Below are 22,235 nucleotides of genomic sequence, written 5' to 3' on the forward strand. Positions count from 1 at the left end.
CACAGAGCCTTCGCACAGGGAAGACAGCACACTGCCACAGAGCCTTCGCACAGGGAGGACAGCACACTGGCAGAGAGCCTTCGCACAGGGAGGACAGCACACTGGCAGAGAGCCTTCACACACAGAGGACAACACACTTCCACAAAATGCCTATGTTCACACATGGATAGATGCTATCACTACTGAGTGATTCCATCGAGGAGTCAAACATTCCCTCCATCCTTGGCTTCCCATGGAGCACTGAGGCTGAGAGGCCACCATGCGGGAAATGGCTTGGGCAGAAGGAAATGGACATCAGCAGCAAGTTCGGGGCACTAAATATATCAGAATGACCAGAGTAAGATCTGTAGGGAAAAACCTTCAGGCTTCTGTCACTATAAAGGAGCATCTGGCTAGTAGGGGCTGGCTGATTTGAAACTGAAACCCTTAAGAGTATAGAAAAGTGAGGCATCAGCTGCTCTTACCTTTGGCTGTATCAGCTAGGGAAAGCATTTATGAGGCCCGTAAGTGTGCTGCATTCAGGCGTGCAGTGAATGCTCCAATGGACTGGCATCCGGTCCAGCTGCATTCAGGCGTGCAGTGAATGCTCCAATGGACTGGCATCCGGTCCAGCTGCATTCAGGCGTGCAGTGAATGCTCCAATGGACTGGCATCCGGTCCAGCTGGATTCTGACGTGCAGTGAATGCTCCAATGGACTGGCATCCGGTCCAGCTGCATTCAGGCGTGCAGTGAATGCTCCAATGGACTGGCATCCGGTCCAGCTGGATTCTGACGTGCAGTGAATGCTCCAATGGACTGGCATCCGGTCCAGCTGCATTCAGGCGTGCAGTGAATGCTCCAATGGACTGGCATCCCGCCCAGCTGCATTCAGGCTTGCATTATGTGGCAGTGAATACTCCAATGGACTGGCATCCCATCCAGCTGCATTCAGGTATGCAGTCAATGCTCCAATGGACTGGCAAGCTCCATTCAGGCGTGCAGTGAATGCTACAATGGACTGGCATCCCACCCAGCTACATTCAGGCGTGCAATGAATGCTCCAATGGACTGGCATCCGGTCCAGCTGCATTCAGGCTTGCAGTGAATGCTCCAATGGACTGGCATCCCATCCAGCTGCATTCAGGTATGCAGTCAATGCTCCAATGGACTGGCAAGCTCCATTCAGGCGTGCAGTGAATGCTACAATGGACTGGCATCCCACCCAGCTACATTCAGGCATGCAATGAATGCTCCAATGGACTGGCATCCGGTCCAGCTGAATTCAGGCATGCAGTGAATGCTCCAATGGACTGGCATCCTGCCCAGCTGCATTCAGGTATGCAGTCAATGCTCCAATGGACTGGCAAGCTCCATTCAGGCGTGCAGTGAATGCTACAATGGACTGGCATCCCACCCAGCTACATTCAGGCATGCAATGAATGCTCCAATGGACTGGCATCCGGTCCAGCTGCATTCAGGCATGCAGTGAATGCTCCAATGGACTGGCATCCTGCCCAGCTGCATTCAGGCATGCAGTGAATGCTCCAATGTACTGGCATCCAGTCCAAATTCCTCCTTCTCATTCAGATTTAGTCTTTGATACATTATTTCAGATGTAAAATTTTGAATTACATTGGACACTCAAGAAAATTACACCTCAGCAAAAATCTCATTAATACTAAAATGAAAAAAGCAGTGAAGGTCCTTAATTTAAAATTCCATTTTAATGTAGTCCTTTTCTTGTGCCTATATTTAGGTCCATCCCTGACTGGCCCTTACATGTGACTGTTTGGGGCCTTAATGCTGACTGTCAGGGACCGCAGTGCCCTTTGGGAGTCTCATATTGTGCCCCCTGCTGGACCCTTACAGTCACAGATCCCTGTTAGCCAGCATCTCACTAAGTGACTCATGGCTCCTGCGGTATTGGGTGTTTCAGTGGGTTAGGATGCTGTGCCTATGATCGGAAGATCACCGGTTCAATTTCCCTGGTTGGTTATTTTACTGTTGGGCCCTGAGCGAGGCCCTTAACCCCAACAGCTCTGCTTTTTCAAAAATGTATGTCACTTTAGAGAAAAGTTAAACAAATAAAATGCAAATGTAAATGGACCATGTTCAGACAGAGTTTGTGTTCACTTCAGTTTTCTTGGATTCTCTGGCCATGACTCCTTGGCAACAAGAGAGCACAGGGACGCGACCCGCAGCTGAGCTGGATCCCCCAGACTGGGGGTTGCATGTTCAGAGCTCTCCAAGGTCACATCCCATAAGCCATGATGGAGCGCAACACTGACACTCTCCCAACTGCCTGCTGGCTGCTATTAGCTTATGCGCCTGGTCACACAGGTCACCTGACTGGTCTCAGTTCATTGCGTGTGTGATGGCGGCGATTATGCACCCGCCCTCTTGTCTCGCATGTGCTCAGTCCTGTCGATGATGTCAGTCCATGCTGGTGCATTCTGTCTCTCGCTCCATTGTGATATACTCTTACATTACTGAATGAATCACCATATATCTGTAAAAATCCTGTAGTGTCCAGCAGTTTCCACTGAAACCCTTAAATGACAGTGAAGTGCCCCAAAAAAGCATTGATTGGGAGACAAAAGTCCAAAGGAGTGACCATAATGCAGCCTGATCTTCAGGCACAGTCACAGCCTGGATATGGAATGGAGACATCTCCTAATTGTATTAGTGCCAGCATGAAATTGTACCTGGATCTATTTGTGGTATGAATGTTATTTAGATAAAATGGAGTGGAAGCAGACGCAGGATACACAATCTCATCTGTTCCCAAGACCCAGCTCTAAATCATCCGATCCTGCCCAGTTGATGAAGAGGATAATGGAAGATGGGTTTCCATACAGCAAGCGGACACACACACACACACACACAACAGTCAGAAGATCGTAGCTAGCTGATTTTAGTGGAACGTGATGCTTCAGCATCTTCTACATAAGGAACTCTCTGATTTCTCCTCCGGACACCAGCCGTAACCTTGGGGTATTCATCGACAGTCACCTCTCCTTTTCCTCTCACATTGCTAATCTTTCCCGCTCATGTCGATTTCTCCTCTTCAACATCAGAAGTGTTTGTCCATTTCTTTCCACACAGATCACTCAGGTACTTGTTCAGTCTCTCATCATCCTGAGACTAGACTGCTGTAACTCACTCCTAGCAGGTCTGCCTCTGAGCGCCAATTGTCCTCTGCAACTCGTCTGGAATGCAGCTGTCACCTCGTTTTCAACCTTCCCCAATTCTCCCGCACCACACCATTGCTACGGTCCCTCAACTGGCTTCCTGTAGCTGCCCGCACCAGATTCAAAACACTGATGTTTGCCTGCATAGCCGAAATTGGACCAGCACGCTCCTACCCAAAAGAACTTCCAGGATTATACTCTTAAAAAAACTGGGTTTTTAGAGTGATAATATTTTTTAGTTGGGTTCTATTGAACGAGTATCAGAATGTATTCACTGAGACTTCCAAGCACTTATTAAGTTGCTCTGGCTAAGGGCGTCTTCCAAATTCTGTAAATGTAAACTAAATTATCTCATATTGAGTGCAGTAACTTCTGTGGCCAGCAGGGGGCCACACATAAATGCACGTGTTTCAGATAGCAGGATATGCCTGTTAATATGATTATCGCTTCTCCCGGAACGAGACCTGATCCCATTGTTCAATTAAAGTAAATTTAATTAACTTTATTTTTATATCTTTCCCAGCATAGTAGCCCCAAAAGCAAATTTACAAGAAAAACTGCATACAAGCAGCTAAAATTAGACATGATTAAAAGTCTAATGGGAAACGATTATGGAAATAACAAAGAGAAACAAAACGTCTGCAGTGTTTATAGGGGGAGAGCAGCTCGGGAGACGCTCAGCCCTGGGGGAGAGCAGCTCGGTCGACGCTCAGCCCTGGGGGAGAGCAGCTCGGGAGACGCTCAGCCCTGGGGGAGAGCAGCTCGGGAGACGCTCAGCCCTGGGGGAGAGCAGCTTGGGAGACGCTCAGGAGACGCTCAGCCCTGGGGGAGAGCAGCTCGGGAGACGCTCAGCCCTGGGGGAGAGCAGCTCGGGAGACGCTCAGGAGACGCTCAGCCCTGGGGGAGAGCAGCTCAGGAGACGCTCAGCCCTGGGGAGAGCAGCTTGGGAGACGCTCAGCCCTGGGGGAGAGCAGCTCGGGAGACGCTCAGCCCTGGGGGAGAGCAGCTCGGGAGACGCTCAGCCCTGGGGGAGAGCAGCTCGGGAGACGCTCGGGAGACGCTCAGCCCTGGGGGAGAGCAGCTCGGGAGACGTTCAGCCCTGGGGGAGAGCAGCTCGGGAGACGCTCAGCCCTGGGGGAGAGCAGCTCGGGAGACACTCAGCACTGGGGGAGAGTAGCTCGGGAGACGCTCAGCCCTGGGGGAGAGCAGCTCGGGAGACGCTCAGCCCTGGGGGAGAGCAGCTCGGGAGACGCTCAGCCCTGGGGGAGAGCAGCTCGGGAGACGCTCAGCCCTGGGGGAGAGCAGCTCGGGAGACGCTCAGCCCTGGAAAACAGGCCTTGCACTGGTACTTCACATCTATTTACCAGATACATTTCTCTGAAATTATGTAACATTGGGTGAGGTGCAGTAGTGCAGTAGTGCAGTGGTTAGTACTATTGCCTCTCAGCTGATCCTGGCCCCCTGCTCCTGATAACGTTGTGCTCCTGCTCTCCTGCTGTGAGGCCCTGGCCCCCTGCTCCTGGTGACATTGTGCTCCTGCTCTCCTGCTGTGAGGCCTCGCTCCCTTCTGGGCTCCCTGGCAGTTGGGCTTCTCTCTTCTTATAGGCCACACCACTTCCTCAGAATTCTACTACTGTCTTACGTCTTTGCGGAATTCCGCTATATTTATTTTGTGATTTTCCACTACCTGTTGAATGCCTGTCGTTCATCGGCCCTCAGAGCTGCTTATCTTCTCTTATCCTATCACCTGTCCGCAGAACCACTCTCTTCATCTCCTGCACTATCTCTCATTTCCAGGCCCATCAGATCTCACGCTTTTTTAAAAGTCCTCTCAGGGATACTGCCCTAATCTGACATAGGCTCTTTAATGGCTATTATAGACAGGGCAAATCTGACAAGCAGGCCCAAGATATTCATGGGGGGGCACCGGTGCTTGAACTTTGTGTTTTGATGGGTAAGGGTTGGGGGTTGCCAAAGGTAAAAGTTGTTGACTGAGGGGGGGGGGGGGGGAAGTCAATCATTGGCTGATCAGACACGGGTTTGAGGGGGCCCACTTAACTGAAGGGGACCACCTGACTCCCATGATACTGATACTGTCCCAGTCCCACTCTAACCCACTGGGTAACTTGGGCACTGCTGCCTTTCAGTCTGGCTGACTCTCTGCTGCCTTTCAGTCTGGCTGACTCTCTGCTGCCTTTCAGTCTGGCTGACTCTCTGCTGCCTTTCAGTCTGGCTGACTCTCTGCCTCCTTTCAGTCTGGCTGACTCTCTGCCGCCTTTCAGTCTGTCTGTCTCTCTGCTGCCTTTCAGTCTGGCTGACTCTCTGCCTCCTTTCAGTCTGGCTGACTCTCTGCTGCCTTTCAGTCTGGCTGACTCTCTGCTGCCTTTCAGTCTGGCTGTCTCTCTGTTGCCTTTCAGTCTGGCTGACTCTCTGCCTCCTTTCAGTCTGGCTGACTCTCTGCCGCCTTTCAGTCTGTCTGTCTCTCTGCTGCCTTTCAGTCTGGCTGACTCTCTGCCTCCTTTCAGTCTGGCTGACTCTCTGCTGCCTTTCAGTCTGGCTGACTCTCTGCTGCCTTTCAGTCTGGCTGTCTCTCTGCTGCCTTTCAGTCTGGCTGACTCTCTGCCGCCTTTCAGTCTGGCTGTCTCTCTGCTGCCTTTCAGTCTGGCTGACTCTCTGCCGCCTTTCAGTCTGTCTGTCTCTCTGCTGCCTTTCAGTCTGGCTGTCTCTCTGCTGCCTTTCAGTCTGGCTGACTCTCTGCTGCCTTTCAGTCTGGCTGTCTCTCTGCTGCCTTTCAGTCTGGCTGTCTCTCTGCGGCCTTTCAGTCTGGGTGACTCTCTGCTGCCTTTCAGTCTGGCTGTCTCTCTGCTGCCTTTCAGTCTGGCTGACTCTCTGCTGCCTTTCAGTCTGGCTGTCTCTCTGCTGCCTTTCAGTCTGGCTGTCTCTCTGCGGCCTTTCAGTCTGGCTGACTCTCTGCTGCCTTTCAGTCTGGCTGACTCTCTGCTGCCTTTCAGTCTGGCTGTCTCTCTGCTGCCTTTCAGTCTGGCTGACTCTCTGCTGCCTTTCAGTCTGGCTGTCTCTCTGCTGCCTTTCAGTCTGGCTGACTCTCTGCTGCCTTTCAGTCTGGCTGACTCTCTGCTGCCTTTCAGTCTGGCTGTCTCTCTGCTGCCTTTCAGTCTGGCTGTCTCTCTGCTGCCTTTCAGTCTGGCTGTCTCTCTGCTGCCTTTCAGTCTGGCTGACTCTGCTGCCTTTCAGTCTGGCTGACTCTCTGCTGCCTTTCAGTCTGGCTGACTCTCTGCTGCCTTTCAGTCTGGCTGTCTCTCTGCTGCCTTTCAGTCTGGCTGACTCTCTGCTGCCTTTCAGTCTGGCTGTCTCTGTCCCATCTTCACTCTGTGAGCCTGTGTGCCTGTGTGAAACTGCACCACTGCTCGGTGACCAGTATCCGCGCCGTTCGCTGTGGAGGATAAAAAGGGGGGAAGCTGGGGTGGCCCGACCTTCTGCAGAATAACTACGTCATCCCAGCTTTTTTCTGCAACAATATATAGCCCAACCTTTTCCCACCAACATGCTAACGCAGTTACTAAACCAGACCCGGGCTTCTGTCTGTGTCTGTGGATCAGAATGCCCAGCCTTTGTCATCACAGGGCTTCAGCTAAACGAGTTACCGCAATATTAATCTAATCTGTTTTTGACTGGTGCACACGGGATCACATAAACAGAAAGGGTAATATTCCTCCTCAACGTAGTTTATATGCTTGAAACAACTTAATGAAAAAGACGAAAAAGGCAAAGGCACGTGATAAAAACGGAGCCATATACCATTTTCACCGCCAGGGGGGAGTAACAGAATAGCTCGGCACGGCGTTCTGGTACCTATGAAAGTTTTCCCCTGGTGGATGGGTTTTTATTTAATTGCTCCCTCGTCATTTTAAAAACCATTTTAGCTCAGTACCCACCGAACATACTCAAATGCTTCAACGAAATTAGACTCTCAAAAGCACATAACAGATAATTTGCGGATGAATCTAGGCCTACAGTACATAGGTAACACAATAATAAAACAAATATTGCATATAAAGGTGTTAGGTGCAGAATCTATATGCAAAATAGATTTTATTTTTACCTACGTTGCTGAGAAATGAAATGATCATCAGTATTTTTGTTAGGGTGGCTTCCCAAATAATGCTCTGCCTACGTCCCCAGAAAAGGTAGAAGCCGCCATTAATAGGAAACCAGGGCAGTATTCATCTGCTATTTACACACAATTTAGTACTGTAATCTGTAATTTGCACATCTGTTTTCGTTGGAAGATCGCGGTCGTCAGGTGACTTCAGCATAGTTCGAGACCATTTTAAGTTAAATTATGAAATAAGACAGTTTTCGGGCGACGATGTCGCGTCAGTTGAACGGAAAGGTCCAAAGCACCGCCAGACACCTGAGATCCAGACCGCTACCTAGCGCCTCCTGTGGAGCGGTGTCATCTCAGCCTCCACGCCGCCTTTTCTTGGAACCTCGAGAAGCGCTGATCCCTCTTTACGGAACGGGGAAAGGTGCGGGGGTCCCTCCGCTCGTTAATGCGACCTGACCGTCGTGTCAAGGTGAATCAAATCACATGCACCCCGTCCACCTCGGAGGCGCACACCTCGGGGCAGTGTCGGGGACTAGTCTGAACTAGACTCGGGACACTGGTCTGCATGGCGAAACTTCGGCTGAAAAGTCGGGTTACTGACAGCTGCATTTTCCGGAGAGCGCGGGCGGATCTTTCGGCTACGGCTCCAAGCGGAATGCATAGCAGCAGCATCGCGGGGACAGACGCCGGGTAGCCGTAGAGGGAACCGTGGCAGCGTGACGCTGGCGGTTTAAAGTCACGTTTCTTGTCCCAGTAATAAATACTGGCGCTACGCCACCCCCCTTCTCAAAAAAACAGCACCCCTCAGTATGTGTTACCCAGACAAGTCTTATCAACCAAAGCATCTTCACATGCAAGTAAGATCCCCTTTAAAATATGAGTCTACAGCGCAACATTACGCGCCCTTCTCCAAGGCATCACACTTACTATGTCCTGCGCAGTCCGTCATTCATTTCATACATGACTGTGCATGACTGACTGAAAGGCGCTTTCGGGGATCGCGCACCGAACCGCTGCTCGCCCCCAAACGGACCCCACGAGCAAACTGATGTGACTGAGGAGAAGCCGAAGGGAAAGTTGGGAGCGATAAGAGCTCGGCTGCGGAGGACACCTACGGACAAAATGCGGAATTCCGCACCCTGAGCGCCGCAAACAGGTTCGTCATTTCCAATTAAAATATAACGGACCTCACATAAAGACAAGCAAAGAATTTTTGAGTAACCGTTCCCATTGATTTAAGGGAGATAACAGAATTCATTTTAATTGGTCCTTGGCAGATGTCGTTGTGTTAAGAAATTGTGCATTATACAATACAGGAAAAAAATCTGTCCTTTTTAAGGAAACAAAATAGTAACCTCGGAGACTTAATGCTTGTTTGGTTAACCGTTTCGCTGATTAAAACAATGACCAACTAAGATTTTTATAGAACCACTATGTACATTTTCATGGCAATTTGTTATTTTACGGATTCAAAACGAGTGCTTTAAACATGCGGTTTATCTGGCTCTGCTCATACCCAAATCTGATGCTTCGTACGGGTATATGCTTGCTTTAGTTAACGTGGCGTGAATACGCATGCATGTCCAGCAGGTGAAGGGTCTGGTGCTTCTTTGGTCACGCTGTGTAGATCGAGGCGACACTGCGGTCTAGTAGGTAACATGAGCCAAACCTGGTCGCCAAGTTCCCGCGCCGAAGGAGGAGCGCAGTTAAGCCGAGTCTCCGTGCGTAAAAAATCCGTGTTCCCATTTATTACAGCAACTACAAACCATCTCCTGTTAGGCCTATGTGTGTTATTTACAGGCACTATAATAAACTTTTTTATAATTGTTATTATTTATTTGGAAACTGAATAGCATCAGAATCAATCAGACCTTCGTAAAATTGCCACGGAATACGTACTCATCTGGATTCTCCGCATAATGTGCACTTTCCGAATTCTGTTTCTTCAATCTATAGTAATATATAATAAAATAATACAATTATTTACTATATACAGCCGTGGAAATAATTGAGACCACACTATATTTTTAAACAAATCAGCATTTTTAAATCCTGGTTTAATCTTGGTTTTGCTGGCAGAGGCTACGCTGAGCAGCAGGTTGCTTCCAGGTTCAAAATTTCTAAGACAGCAGGACGCAAGAGTAAGGTGACGCAGGCGACACTGGGAATGACCAGAAACCAGCCAGGTAAAGGGCGGTAGAGACTTTCTAATGGCAGAGATGACCGTTAACTTATCCGATAGTTTCTCATGAATCGGAGGATGACATCAAGTGACCTTCAAAAGGAATGGGAAACATTAAGTGCAGGTGTGAAGTGCACTGCCAGGACTGTGTGTATCAGGCTGCTAGAAGCAGGACTTTAGTCCCATAAAGCAAGAAGAAGCCCTTTATTAATGAGAAACAGGGAAGGACAAGGCTGCAGTTTGCAGAAAAATACACATTATTCACAGCCATAAATTGAGAAATAAGTGAAACAAAACATTGTGCTGTGGTCTCTTCATTTTTCCCGCGGCTGTATGTGCGTGTGTACACCTCCATATACATTCACATTTATGATTATATTTATTTACCTAAGTGTTTGTCATATGTCTTGTTACCTTGTGTTGAATTACCCAGTTTTCAATAAACACGCAATTGTCTCATTGGACTCAGTCCTTGTACTCGCACAAATGACAACAACGACTTTGAATCTTTTAAATCCATCTATTTGCAAAAAAGGTGAATTGTCGTTTAATACTGGCGAGTAAATAACAATAAAACAACTGGGTCCTTATATAAATTTTGCAGTGTCCAGAATTTGTCGGTGTTACTCAAGTATATGGAGGTTTTCGAAAGAGTAAAATAGTATAACAAAGTCAAAATAATTAACCTCATAAACACCCCAGTAGCTACCTGCGCCTATCGGGGGTGTCCAAAACAGCGGCAGATCAGAATAGGTTTTTATTATAACACTTGAATTGAGCGCAACTGTGTTTTTTTTCAGCTGTTTTTAAGCATGCCCTTTGTTTTTCTAGTAAGTGTGTTTCGAGATTTGTCCGATATATTTAATCTATTTCACGAATGATTCATGCCGTGTTTGCAAGCACCAGCTGGTACTGTTGCAGTGTTCACCACCATGGGGACGTGTTTCAGAAACTTTGTCGTAACGTTAATCCCCGAAGATAAAATGTTACTCCAGACGAAGGAGTTATTCTCTGAAAAGTTTGGTAACGTCTGGAAATTCAAAACAGGTATATGTGTCGGGACGAATGAAATACATTCATTTTAAATGAGAAAACTGGTCCTATTGGTGATGCCTGATATCCTCGCATCTCTGACATCACGCGCATTTCAGGATTATACCCTGACGGCGACAGCTGCTTGTTAGAATGAAAATATATGTCGAATGCAACTATTCAATTTGATGAAATGTTTACTGTACGTGTATCGTGAATATTCGTATCTGCGCACACATAGTTTGACGCCCGTGTCCGCCTCACCGCTATAATTTGCTTTATTTTGGTTCCCGACGTCGAGGCAAAAATGTAGGGATCAATTTTTTATTAAACGGAGAGTGAAACTGCAGTCTTCATAATGTGGATACAACGCATTGATTAGCCTGTCTAGCTTAGGACAGGACACCTACTGCGTGACTACTGCTTCGTGCTGCTTGACAGTGCATGCTGACAGTGCTGTTGAGAATTCCTGTTGTTAGTAATAATCGTCATCATCATCATCAGCATCATTATAAGGACATGCTGAGTAACGTCAGATATATGACAGCTGGGATGGGAGATCATTCTCAGAGAAAGCCTTCACAGCTACAACTGAACTACCCATAATCCCTATGAATTACCAAGTATTAGCCAACTCTCATATTTTATGACATAACATTTGTCAAAATAACACAAAGAACAAACAAGATTAGGGAGCATTCTCGTTTTACGGATTCACAGCAAGCCGCGTATCCAGCAGCGTTACCAGTACGCCTGGGGTCAGCACCTGAGCTTCAATCATGCCAGAGGTCTTGGGGTCCCCTGGTGGGTACCAGCCGTTGAGCGGGCTGGGGAGTCCTGGGACAATTTTAGTAAATCACCAATGAATAGTTACATTTAGTCTGTCTCTGCTGGGTGAGAGAGAACACCAGCTCTGCAGTCACACTTCACCTCAATGTCATAAAGAGGTCAACCAGGGAGGGGAGAGGCTGACCAGTGCACTACATGGGCTTCAGCTGTTACTAGGTCTAGATGCGGTGCACTACATGGGCTTCAGCCGTTACTAGGTCTAGGTGTGGTGCACTACATGGGCTTCAGCCGTTACTAGGTCTAGATGCGGTGCACTACATGGGCTTCAGCCGTTACTATGTCTAGATGCAGTGCACTACATGGGCTTCAGCCGTTACTAAGTCTAGGTGTGGTGCACTACATGGGATTCAGCCGTTACTATGTCTAGATGCAGTGCACTACATGGGCTTCAGCCGTTACTAAGTCTAGGTGTGGTGCACTACATGGGATTCAGCCGTTATTAGGTTTCGGTGCAGTGCACTACATGGGCTTCAGCCGTTACTATGTCTAGATGCAGTGCACTACATGGGCTTCAGCCGTTACTAGGTCTAGCTGTGACTGCAAAGCTGATGTTCTCTCTCTTCTGGTTTACTTTTAATTCCCAAAGGAGTGGTAAGTGACTCCCCTTAGGGGACACTTTTACCCATCTAGTATCGTGGGCACCCTGCCCAGAAGATGCCATCCTGGGCAACTGCTTTTCTTGCCCTTGCCAGGGTCCACCACTGCCTGGACCCCAGCCTGCTTCATGGTGGCCATTCTAACATAGTCAGAGTATTTCCTCTCTCCCTTTTATGTACGTAGGTTTGTCGCCTCCAGCCACTGAGAAGTTCCCCCTCACGCCTCCCATTTGCCCCGTGACAGACTCAATACAGTGCAGAGATGGAGCCTCCAGACCGGACCAACTGGGATTCTGGGCACCACAACCATTCCACAGTTGCCGTGGGTAACAGCTCTGTAAATGTGTCTGGACAGAGTATGCCATTTCAGGGCGGGAGCACCATGGTGACAGCAGTCATCTCGCTGACGGTGTTTGTCATTGGTCTGATGGGCAACACGCTGGCCATCTACGTGGTACTGCGCTATGCCAAGATGAAGACTGTCACCAACATCTACATCCTCAACCTGGCTGTGGCTGATGAATTGTACATCCTAGGCCTGCCCTTGCTCACCACTCAGAACGTTCTCTCCTACTGGCCCTTTGGCTCTTTCTTGTGTCGTGTGGTGATGACTGCGGACTCCATCAACCAGTTCACCAGCATCTTCTGTCTGACAGCCATGAGTATCGACCGCTACCTGGCTGTGGTCCACCCAATAAAGAGCACAAAGTGGCGACGGCCAAGGGTCGCTAAGGTCATCAATGCTGCAATCTGGGCTCTCTCCTTTGTGGTGGTTCTGCCAGTCGTCATCTTCTCTGATGTACAGGACATGTTCAACACCTGTAACATGAACTGGCCAGAGCCCAAGGCTGCCTGGTCCACAGCTTTCATCCTGTACACGGCCATCCTGGGCTTCTTTGGTCCTCTGCTGGTCATCTGCTTGTGCTACCTGCTCATCGTCATCAAAGTGAAGTCGTCCGGGGCGCGGGCAGGCTTCACCAAGCGGCGCAAGTCCGAGCGCAAGGTGACACGCATGGTGGTCATCATCGTGGTGGTGTTCGTAATCTGCTGGTTGCCCTTCTTCCTTAGCAACATGGTCAACCTGGTCGTCATTCTGCCCGAGAACAATGTCATGGCCGGCATCTACTTCTTCACCGTCATCCTGTCCTACGTCAACAGCTGCGCCAACCCAGTGCTTTACGGTTTCTTGTCTGACAACTTCAAGCAGAGCTTTCGCAAAACCCTATGTATTCACAAGGCTAACGGGGTGGAAGACGGCGACCCCAGCCTGCCTCGCACAGAGAAGACCACCGTCAACGACACTTTCCTTACTCCGAGGAGCCATGACTTCAATGGGCACATGCAGAACAGCCAGGTACAAGCATCCCTGACGTATCAACTTGCCTCCCATCCAGAATCCCTGAACCAAAGCTGACATATATAGAGCTCCTTGAATAGATATGAGCTCAAGATATCACGTTTAACTCAAGGACGTACAGTTTAAATGGGAATAAAGAATCAGTGGCAGGTAGGCGAGAGTGACGCATCCAGCCGATCCATGTCATGTGTTTTTCAGCCACAGTGAGCTCATAATAGTCACCAGCTAGCAATTAGCTGCCCCCATCCTGGCTGTAAACGGCCCTCATTGATGCTGGGGAATTGTTGTTTGTTAGGAGGCTGCTGGCAGGTGGTGCCAAGGTCCGGTCCATGGGTACCAGGCTCCAGTCCATAGACTCACTAGCCTCTGTCGGCCCAGAGTTGGGTTTCTACTGTCTGTGGCCACGTTGTGTGATGAGGAGGGACAAAGACAGAGAAAATTGGTCGGATCAGACTGAGATGACCTTTTTCTGGAAAAAAAAACAGAAGGATCTGAAAATTTTATTGGTGTAAAGGAGGGGCTGGAGACTTGGAGGAGGGGGGGTGTTCAGGAGGGGGAAGGGCAAAGAGGAGCTACACGTGAGACCGTAGGGGCCGGTGGCACTGGAGGGACATTTGCGTCTGCTGATATTAGTATTCATTTTCCCTAGAGGCTTTCTTTGTTTATCTGAGTAAATGTGCTAAAATAGTACAAATATCACAGCAAGAGCAGGCCAGGCAAAGTTAAAGAAGACTTGTGGGCGTGCGTGGACGGGCCCTTTTGCTCATCCCCGTAAACGGAGACTTTGCGCTGGAAATGAAAAGCAAAGCCACAGATCTTTTAGTTAGTAACACAATGCTGGCTGGATTGGAAAAGGGCCGGCAGGCTGCTATCTGTGCTCCGTGGTCAGGCTCTCTTCATCTTTATTTAGCTTCATGGATGTTGAGCTGCACATGCATAAATGCACGTTTCGCCTTATGAACCTGCAGAACTGCAAAAACACACATGCATTCAGAGACCCGTTGGCTGAAAACACTACAACACTCTCTCCAAAAATCAGTGCTTATACGATGTCATTGCATATGTAGTCCTCACAAGTTACTTATATTACTGGGATTATACATTAGGAATCTTTCATTTTTAATCTGTTTATCATGTATCCTTCACCAAATTCAACTAACTGACCCATAAGACAAAATGGAAAATCTCAGGAAGAACAATATGACACCTGATCGTAGTGCATTCAGATCTAGAACTCAAACCCCTTTCACTTACCTGTGCAAGTGCAGCAACAGACAAAAACCTGTTCATAGTCAGAATGAAGATAAAACAGCACGTTCTCCTGTGCTGGGGTAAAATCTGGCAGGACCTTGCTTCCACAGTAAAATCAGAAGAGTTTATATGATCCAGGTTGTTCCTCCTATGAGGCCCAAGGGTATAGATTAGGGTATGGACAGTAGGGACATGTCGCTACCAATAGTGTGAGACTGTGTGTGAGGGGGGGGCGGGGGTTTCACAGCTGATTTGGTATTTGGTCAAACCAAACCTACGCCCTTGATGAGACCTCTTAACTGCACCTACTTTTCATTCATCTCTGTTAAGAATCTTTAAAGATTCTTGCTAATTTAAGGTCACCAGATAATCCATGTCACGGAGGACACTGAGCCAGGACTTGTCGGATTTCTAAAATGCTATTTCAATTTAAAGGATATAGATTTTACGTAAGCACTGAGTTCCTGCTGTGTGCTGACTGGTCAGTGTCCTATAATCATACATATGTCACTAATGTTAACGTGAAACAGCTGTATGAGACTTTCAATCAGGGAAACAAAACAGTCAAAGCATACGGACTGTTTAGCCAAACACAGGAACCTTTCAGTTTTAAAGTGATTTGTAAAACCTGAGATACTTCATAGACTTCTCCCTCACATGGATTATCTAGTCACCCTATGCTAATTGTGCACATATTGACTTGAAACTTTTTCCCTGTGTTCCCTGTGGTGTGGCACTAACGAGCCACACCGATTCCTCGTTTAACCCAGCCTCTCATTTCAGCCCTCGTGTGGATGATCCCAGGTGCCTCTCGTCTGCTCCCTCATCTGTGGTGTATATAGTGCCTCCTCGTCCTGAACTCCCCAGTCTGGTCGTTGTATTGTTGTGTGTGATCCTGCTGACTGCCTCTGCTCTCCCCTCTGCTCTCCCCTCTGCTCTCCCCTCTGCTCTCCCCTCTGCTCTCCCCTTGGTTGGAATAAAGCCCCTTCCGTTTTCCCCGACGCCTGCCTTCACCTCCCTCCTTTCTGAGTCATGACAGCTTGCCACACTTGGATATGTTCAGGTGTGCTTCAAGGCCCAGGTCTAAGACCAGGTTGTGTTATGTCTCAGATAGTGGTGGCTCATATTCAATCAGCCATCATTAAGGGTCACTACTTGAATCAGGGCATGTAAACATTTGGGGAGGGTCATCTCAGAGTCAACTCCTGTAGACAGGGCTGGAGAGCAACATGTTCCAGAAGTTCTTCTGTGTAATTAGTTTGTCCATTTCAATCCCCCCCCCCACCTCTGTTTTTGGTCTTATCTGTCAGTCCTTTTATGTCTGTTTGTGGTTGTTTTTGTATCTGTGTCCCTCTACTGCTGTTTCAGGTTGTCTTGTATCTCTGTGTCCCTCTACTGCTGTTTCAGGTTGTCTTGTAGTACAAGAGACAGCGCTGGTTCTACCCTTTCTTTTTGATGAATTGTGACAGTAGTTGTATTGATTTATGTAAATGCACAATCTTGACTACCTTGTGGGTCTAAAAATACAAAGATCTAGACAAAACATAGGTGTAACCAAGTTGATAGGACTTACTAGTGTACATTTTATGTTGCGAGCTTCCATTTGTGATGGTTTTAAATGTTGTTGTCTTTGCAGGGCATCAAGTTGAAGCCTTGTGGTAACTCAGAGGTGGAGCCCAACCCCACGGGGCCCAGGGTGATTGGCCAGTCCACTCTATAAACTCTACAATCTTTTTCTCCCTCCCTCAATCTCTCTCCCTTCTATCTTCACTCCCCAACCTCTTACCACACGCCTAAGGTCTCCCCACACACCCAAGCAGTACAGCCTCCTCTGGGCGACCTCCGCCCACATCAGCAGCTCCCCTCAGCAGCATCATCTGTCCCGTTGCTGTTAGCACGCGACCTCTGATCTCCCTTTGAACCAGGGGCCATCAGACCACTTCTGCAGGTAAAAAGGGACTTAGGAACAATGTTCAGCATTGTTGAATGGCTGGAAAAGAGGGAAGCTGGTAAAATACACCCAAAGGCATCGAAGCACACAGACAGGCATGTCCGTATGCTCATGCACATGCCTGGTCTAGTGTGCAGAGATAAGCGTGAAGCTGAGGAACCTGACTTAGCATTGGTGCATCTGGCAGCTGGGGTGTGTTATCCGACATCACGTGATCTGGGTCACGCCAGCCACACGTAACACAGCCACATCACCATCCTGCAACCTGGACCCCGCATGAAGACTGTAACACATCCGGTAAAAGCAAACGCAGCCTGCTGTCTGTCACATCCAGCCCCATCCCCTTCGACCGACCTCTGTCCAGAAGTACAGCATTCTGCTGTGACCTCACATCACCAGGTTGGCATTCTGGGTAAAAATCCCACATGCGATGCCAGACTGCCGCGCGGCACTCATATGAGGCTGTATAACTTATGTAAGCAGTGCTGTTTCAGCCTTATCGCTTCGTACAACTGCACTTGATGCACGTCTGCACTCTGTCGTCTGTGTGCGGCCAGCTTTCTCCACTTCCTGGTTGTCCTGTAAACGTTTAGCAAATTATGGATGGAAGCGGGGTGAGGCCCAGTCTCCACTCCGCCTTCAGTGTGCTGTCTTTTTTGTGATTTTGTGACATACAGCCAATTCCTGTGTGCTTGTCATGTGACCACGGTGGCTCCACCCCGCTCCATGCCCTCGTCCTGTGTAGTTGGGTAAGCTGCTAAACACCCCCAGTTTAACATGCCTTCGACTCTCCATGCGTCCTTGTGCACATGGTGAATGTGAGCACCAAATGTCAGCAGCATCAAAAAAGCGTCTTTGTGCACCTCTTTGGTGGAACTGTAGCACTGTCCCTATTGGTTAATAAAAATGTAATGGAAAATTATCAAGGCTGTTATCGGCAATGTTTCACTCATGATGCCTGAATGTGAAGGGAGGGGGGTATAGTCATCGTGAGACTTATTTAATCATTTCTTCCACAGGTTTATTAACTATAAATTTTTCACACTGGGCTTGCAGAGGCAATATAACAGGGGAAACTGGAATTGGACTTTTTATTGGGGTACCTTAGACAATCACTGTTTATTCAGTATAGTCCAACACGCAAGCAAAGCCATGGTCCATATCCCTTCCATCCCGCCTGTCTGTTTGAAGATGGCCACTTAATGAATATCTGTTTGGACCAACCAGGGACACATCAACAGGTCACCTGATCGGGGCATATGGCAGCCACCTGGATGGAGACCCTTATAGCCACAGACACACGACAGCTGACTGTTAAAATGCGCAGACACTCATGTCATCTGACCTGGGTCTCGTCTCCCATCACTGTTTGCCTGTATGACACTAAGGGTGACGATATACAGGACAACTTTATGTTTCTGGGCAATGATGCCGACCAGTGTTGTTTCCCATTTACACTGGGCCACAAATCTCTATTGGAAAATTTTGATCTGCAGTGGGCAACTTTTCACAATCATGTAGATCCAGATGAGTTGCCCTTTGTCTCACCTGGCTGGCAGTTGCCAGGCAACATTGCTCAAAAAGTTGCCCTGAGTATCATCACCTTAACACATGATAACAAACACAGAGGCTGTGTTAATCACCCAGCCCCTCCTTCGTCTCTTTATATCTCTTGTACTCCCTCCTTCACCTTTCCCTCCATTAAGCCGCTCGTCTTCCTGGCCAGGCTCCGGTTCCACAGGCTCATGCCTCATTAGGCTTATGAGCAAACCCGACACCTATCCGTTGCCAGTCAACCAGCTGAAATCCAGTCATTTCCAGAAGGGAACCCGCTGTTGTACCTTTGGTCAAGGTGCCCAGTGCTGGGACCGAGTTGAACAAATAAACTTAAGTTGTGCTGAGTGTAAAATTGACATTCGATTCAATGAATGTCACTTGTAGGTAACGCTAATACATATCATGTCAGTGTTGAGTGAGTCAGACATGGATGGCACTGCATGCACACATGTGCTGATCAGCCTGATCAAGGAAACGTGTATGAATGCATCACTAGCTGGTGCTGCTGTCATGAATCTGGGCGGCTCAAACACGAGGACATCGCATCAGGCACAAAAAATGGTGGACGACCCACTAAAAAAGGGGTTTATTAAACAAAACAGAAAAAAACTACAAAGCCAAAAAGGACCACAAGGGGTCAAAAACTGAAGGAGATTAAACAAAGACTAAATAACAAAGACTAAATAACAAAGACTAAATAACAAAGACTAAATAACAAAGACTAAATAACAAAGACTAAATAACAAAGACTAAATAACAAAGACTAAATAACAAAGACTAAATAACAAAGACTAAATAACAAAACCGAATACACGCAGAACACTGAAAATATCTAAACCATCAAACATCCATGAAATAACCACAACACATCACACAACACAACAACACACAGACAACAATGAACCGCTGGGGAACTGAACAGAAGCAGGAACTAAAATACTAAGGGGTAACGAGACTAACACAGGACAGGTGAGACTAATTAACAAAGACCAGGGAAACAGGGCACAGGTGAAACTAATACTCAAAGGAACTAAAAACAGGGAAACTAAGAACTAACCAAGGAAACAGAAACCAACACTAGAGAATTAAACAGGTAAAGACACAAGCAGGGGCACAGGGAACAAAACCAAATACAAAAACCACCAGATACAATAACTAGAAACACTAAGGAGCAACATACAAAAACAGGAGGCGGGATTCAAACACAGGACAAAAGGGTACTCAGGACAGAAGGGCACACAGACAACCACATGCTAAACACATTGAGCCACATGACCAGACAGGTAACAGGGGAGAACAAAGACTAACATGAAGGACGGGATGACCAGCGACACCCGCTGGTCAAACGGGGAAGGGACACGGTAGGACCACAGCAGGGGCTGACCCTGACAGCTGAAGGAAGATGCCTGGTAAAAAGAATGTCTGTGTATTTTAGAGGAAATTGCATAAAATTGTCTTTTAATATATCCACACTTCAGTGATGCTAGAAACAATTAAATAGGAGTAACAAAAAGGCCTAATTTTTATGTCATTAAGAAAGTAATAATTAGCATATAAAACGTCCTCTGACAGATCAGCCCAAGTCACGAGAGGATGGAGAAATTGCGGCCCTTGTTGTACAATGGGAAACAGCGCCGGGAACTCAGCATCCGCTGCAGGCCTCAAATGAACTTCAGAAAGCAATACAAGCACAAATCATGCGATGCATATTAATGCAGAACAATCTTTTGTATTATTGTTTTTTCTTAATCTGTGAAAAAACGCCGATAAAACACGAGTTATAAGGGGCTGTACTGCCGCGGGGCTGCATCTCCTTTAAAGGCTGCGGCTCTCCGTACTGATACAGAATTACCAGAGTAACAGGCCTCCTGCCCTCCTGCCCTCCTGCTGGTTCTGAGGAAAGTGCACACATGACAGGTCTATTAAGAATAACAACCCAAGGAATAGCCTCGTTAAGCTATTTTTATGCAGAGCAAGAAAGCTAATTGTCGCTGTTAGCAAATCCCCTGCTCTACAACACAAGCATTGACATTAATTTGATGGTTCTGCACTATGTTTTGAAAGTTGCTGGTCCAAATTGCTTCATTGGAAGAATGATTTCAAGGCCATTAATCCACAATTGATTCAGGGACTGGCTGTTTCTTAATTGTGTGTTTTATAAATAAATAAATATAATTTATATACAGAAAAATAAGTGTACTTAGACTGCCACCTCCAGTTCACATGCTCTCCCTGTGCTCAAGTAGCTGATCCAAGGACAAGGCATGGAGCTGATGGGCTGTCCAAGGTACTGCATGGATGAGAATCAGAAGGACTGAGACAGAGATGGCATCCGCCTTGGGGGGGGGGGGGGGCAGACTGGCTGTATTGGGGGCCCATTCAGTGGAAGAATATGCTGCTCGGTCTGGGAGGTGAAGGAGATGCAGCTACGGACAGAACAAGGCCTTTTAAATCCAGGTACCGAATGGCAACTTCGCTGGCATGCAGCTCACAAGCAACTGGATAATCGCCTAAATGAGGAGAATGAGAGTGTTGGAGTGTGTCCTCCTCTTGAAGCTGCTACATTAATATGAGGTGGTGGCTGGTGGGGTTATTTACTGTATCAGACAGACAGACCTATATGTATGCAGAAACTCCCACTCCGCCATCTCCCTCCACCAAAGGGATCTTACACCAAATTGAGAACCTTCTACACTGTCCTCCTCCAAGCTGTCACCATGTGGTTCCCCTGTTACCTCTGTTCTTGTTTTTCTTCCCTTTACCTTCTCATGAGAGTTTCCACCGTTTAACTTCTTGTCTTTCCATCGACGCCTTGAGTCACCAGACCTTTTTTTGACCGAAGCTTGTCACCAGTACATTATTTACTTTAGAGAGAACACTCGTGATTGAAGTACGCCTGGAGAGATGGAGCTGTTTGCCACCTCATACGCCCACGTGGGGAACTGCAGGAGGTTCCTGTGAAACCCCACCAGCTATTTAGTGGCTTATCCAGAAACTTTAGATGGACCTGATACAAGTAGAGTCTCACTCAGCTTTAATATCATTCCTGAGATCTGTGTCACACTTCCATTGTTTTGGAAAAACACTCCCCAAGCAACTTGCAAATCTGAAGTAACAGGCCAGTTAAAGCTGGTTCTCTCACCTGCATGGAGATTGTGAAAACTCAATCTGTTACAGTTAAATCACTGTGGCGGTGTCTGTGATGCTAGGAAAGGCGGGGCTTTGCCCCAAGGGCGTAGATTTGCTCTGGACATTGGTGGGGACCTATGACTCCACCCCCCCCCCCCCCCCATCCCCTGCCCCACCCACCAACCCCGCCACCCCAACTCCGTCCACGGAATGCATGTTTTTTTAATATGCTGCAAAATGCAAAATCACTTTACATTAATACTAGCAATGCTTCGATTGATATTAATCCACTCGAAATGCAATTCATTAAGTTAAATTAAGGAATAGTGTAATGTCTAAAACCCCACTAGCATTAACGTTAACTGTCGTCGTTACTTTGATGGACTTTGATGGATTCACTAGCGAACTTGAAGTGACTTACACTTTTCTTTGAAAAAAAGCTCCTTATGTCCAGCTTCTTTTTTTTTTGCTGCCGCCATCCTCACGTGTCACCCAACACACCTTCTTGCACGGGGAAAAAAATCCACTGCATTTGGCGCTGCTTGTATCTGAACGCAGCCACAGCCTCTCACATGATAGCAGGGAAATGCACAGCCAATCAAAATGTTCATATGTGTTTTGGGGGCGGGAGGACTCAAGGAGAGAACGTGATTTATCCCTTTCTGCGTGTCTAGGTTAATGTTGACAGCACGATTGTTTTTTTTTTAAATTTTTTAATTTTTTTTTAAGTGGATTAAATTATTGGTGGGGACATTTCAATGGTCGGAGGATATTGGTGGGGACACATCCCCTCCGTCCACCCTAAATCTACGCCCCTGCTTTGCCCAGTGACAAGCAGCATGGGGGTGGGGCTTGGGTAGGTGTCTGTGGGCTGGCTGGATTCAACGGTCACTAGATCACTTTGGAGAACGATGTGTGTGGATTGGAGGAACATCTCTGCTGAGGCCTATAGGTTTGTCTAAAAAACAAAGCGATAGATCAGAGTTAAACTCCCCCAAAGGGGGGTGGAGGGTTGCTTTATTCAGCGAGTCTGT

General features: G+C 47.7%; 1 protein-coding gene across 1 annotated transcript; it reads left to right on the forward strand.

Annotated features, from left to right (window-relative positions):
• Window positions 1-8,131: 8,131 nt before the first annotated feature.
• LOC111858852 (somatostatin receptor type 5) lies at window positions 8,132-17,437 on the forward strand. Its single transcript, XM_023840993.2, has 3 exons — window positions 8,132-8,453; window positions 12,141-13,310; window positions 16,201-17,437. The coding sequence occupies exons 2-3, from the start codon at window positions 12,219-12,221 to the stop codon at window positions 16,282-16,284; spliced, it is 1,176 nt and encodes a 391-aa protein (XP_023696761.2). The 5' UTR covers window positions 8,132-8,453; window positions 12,141-12,218; the 3' UTR covers window positions 16,285-17,437.
• The last annotated feature ends 4,798 nt before the right edge of the window (window positions 17,438-22,235 follow it).

Source organism: Paramormyrops kingsleyae, chromosome 5 (assembly GCF_048594095.1).
Source record: "Paramormyrops kingsleyae isolate MSU_618 chromosome 5, PKINGS_0.4, whole genome shotgun sequence".
NCBI lineage: Eukaryota > Metazoa > Chordata > Actinopteri > Osteoglossiformes > Mormyridae > Paramormyrops > Paramormyrops kingsleyae.

Excerpts from the sequence above, each read along its gene's own strand:
- LOC111858852 (XM_023840993.2), top strand. The coding sequence starts at position 12,219 with ATGGAGCCTCCAGACCGGACCAACTGGGATTCTGGGCACCACAACCAT. Across the intron at positions 13,311-16,200 it reads GGCACATGCAGAACAGCCAG|GGCATCAAGTTGAAGCCTTG; the intron begins GTACAAGCATCC and ends TTGTCTTTGCAG.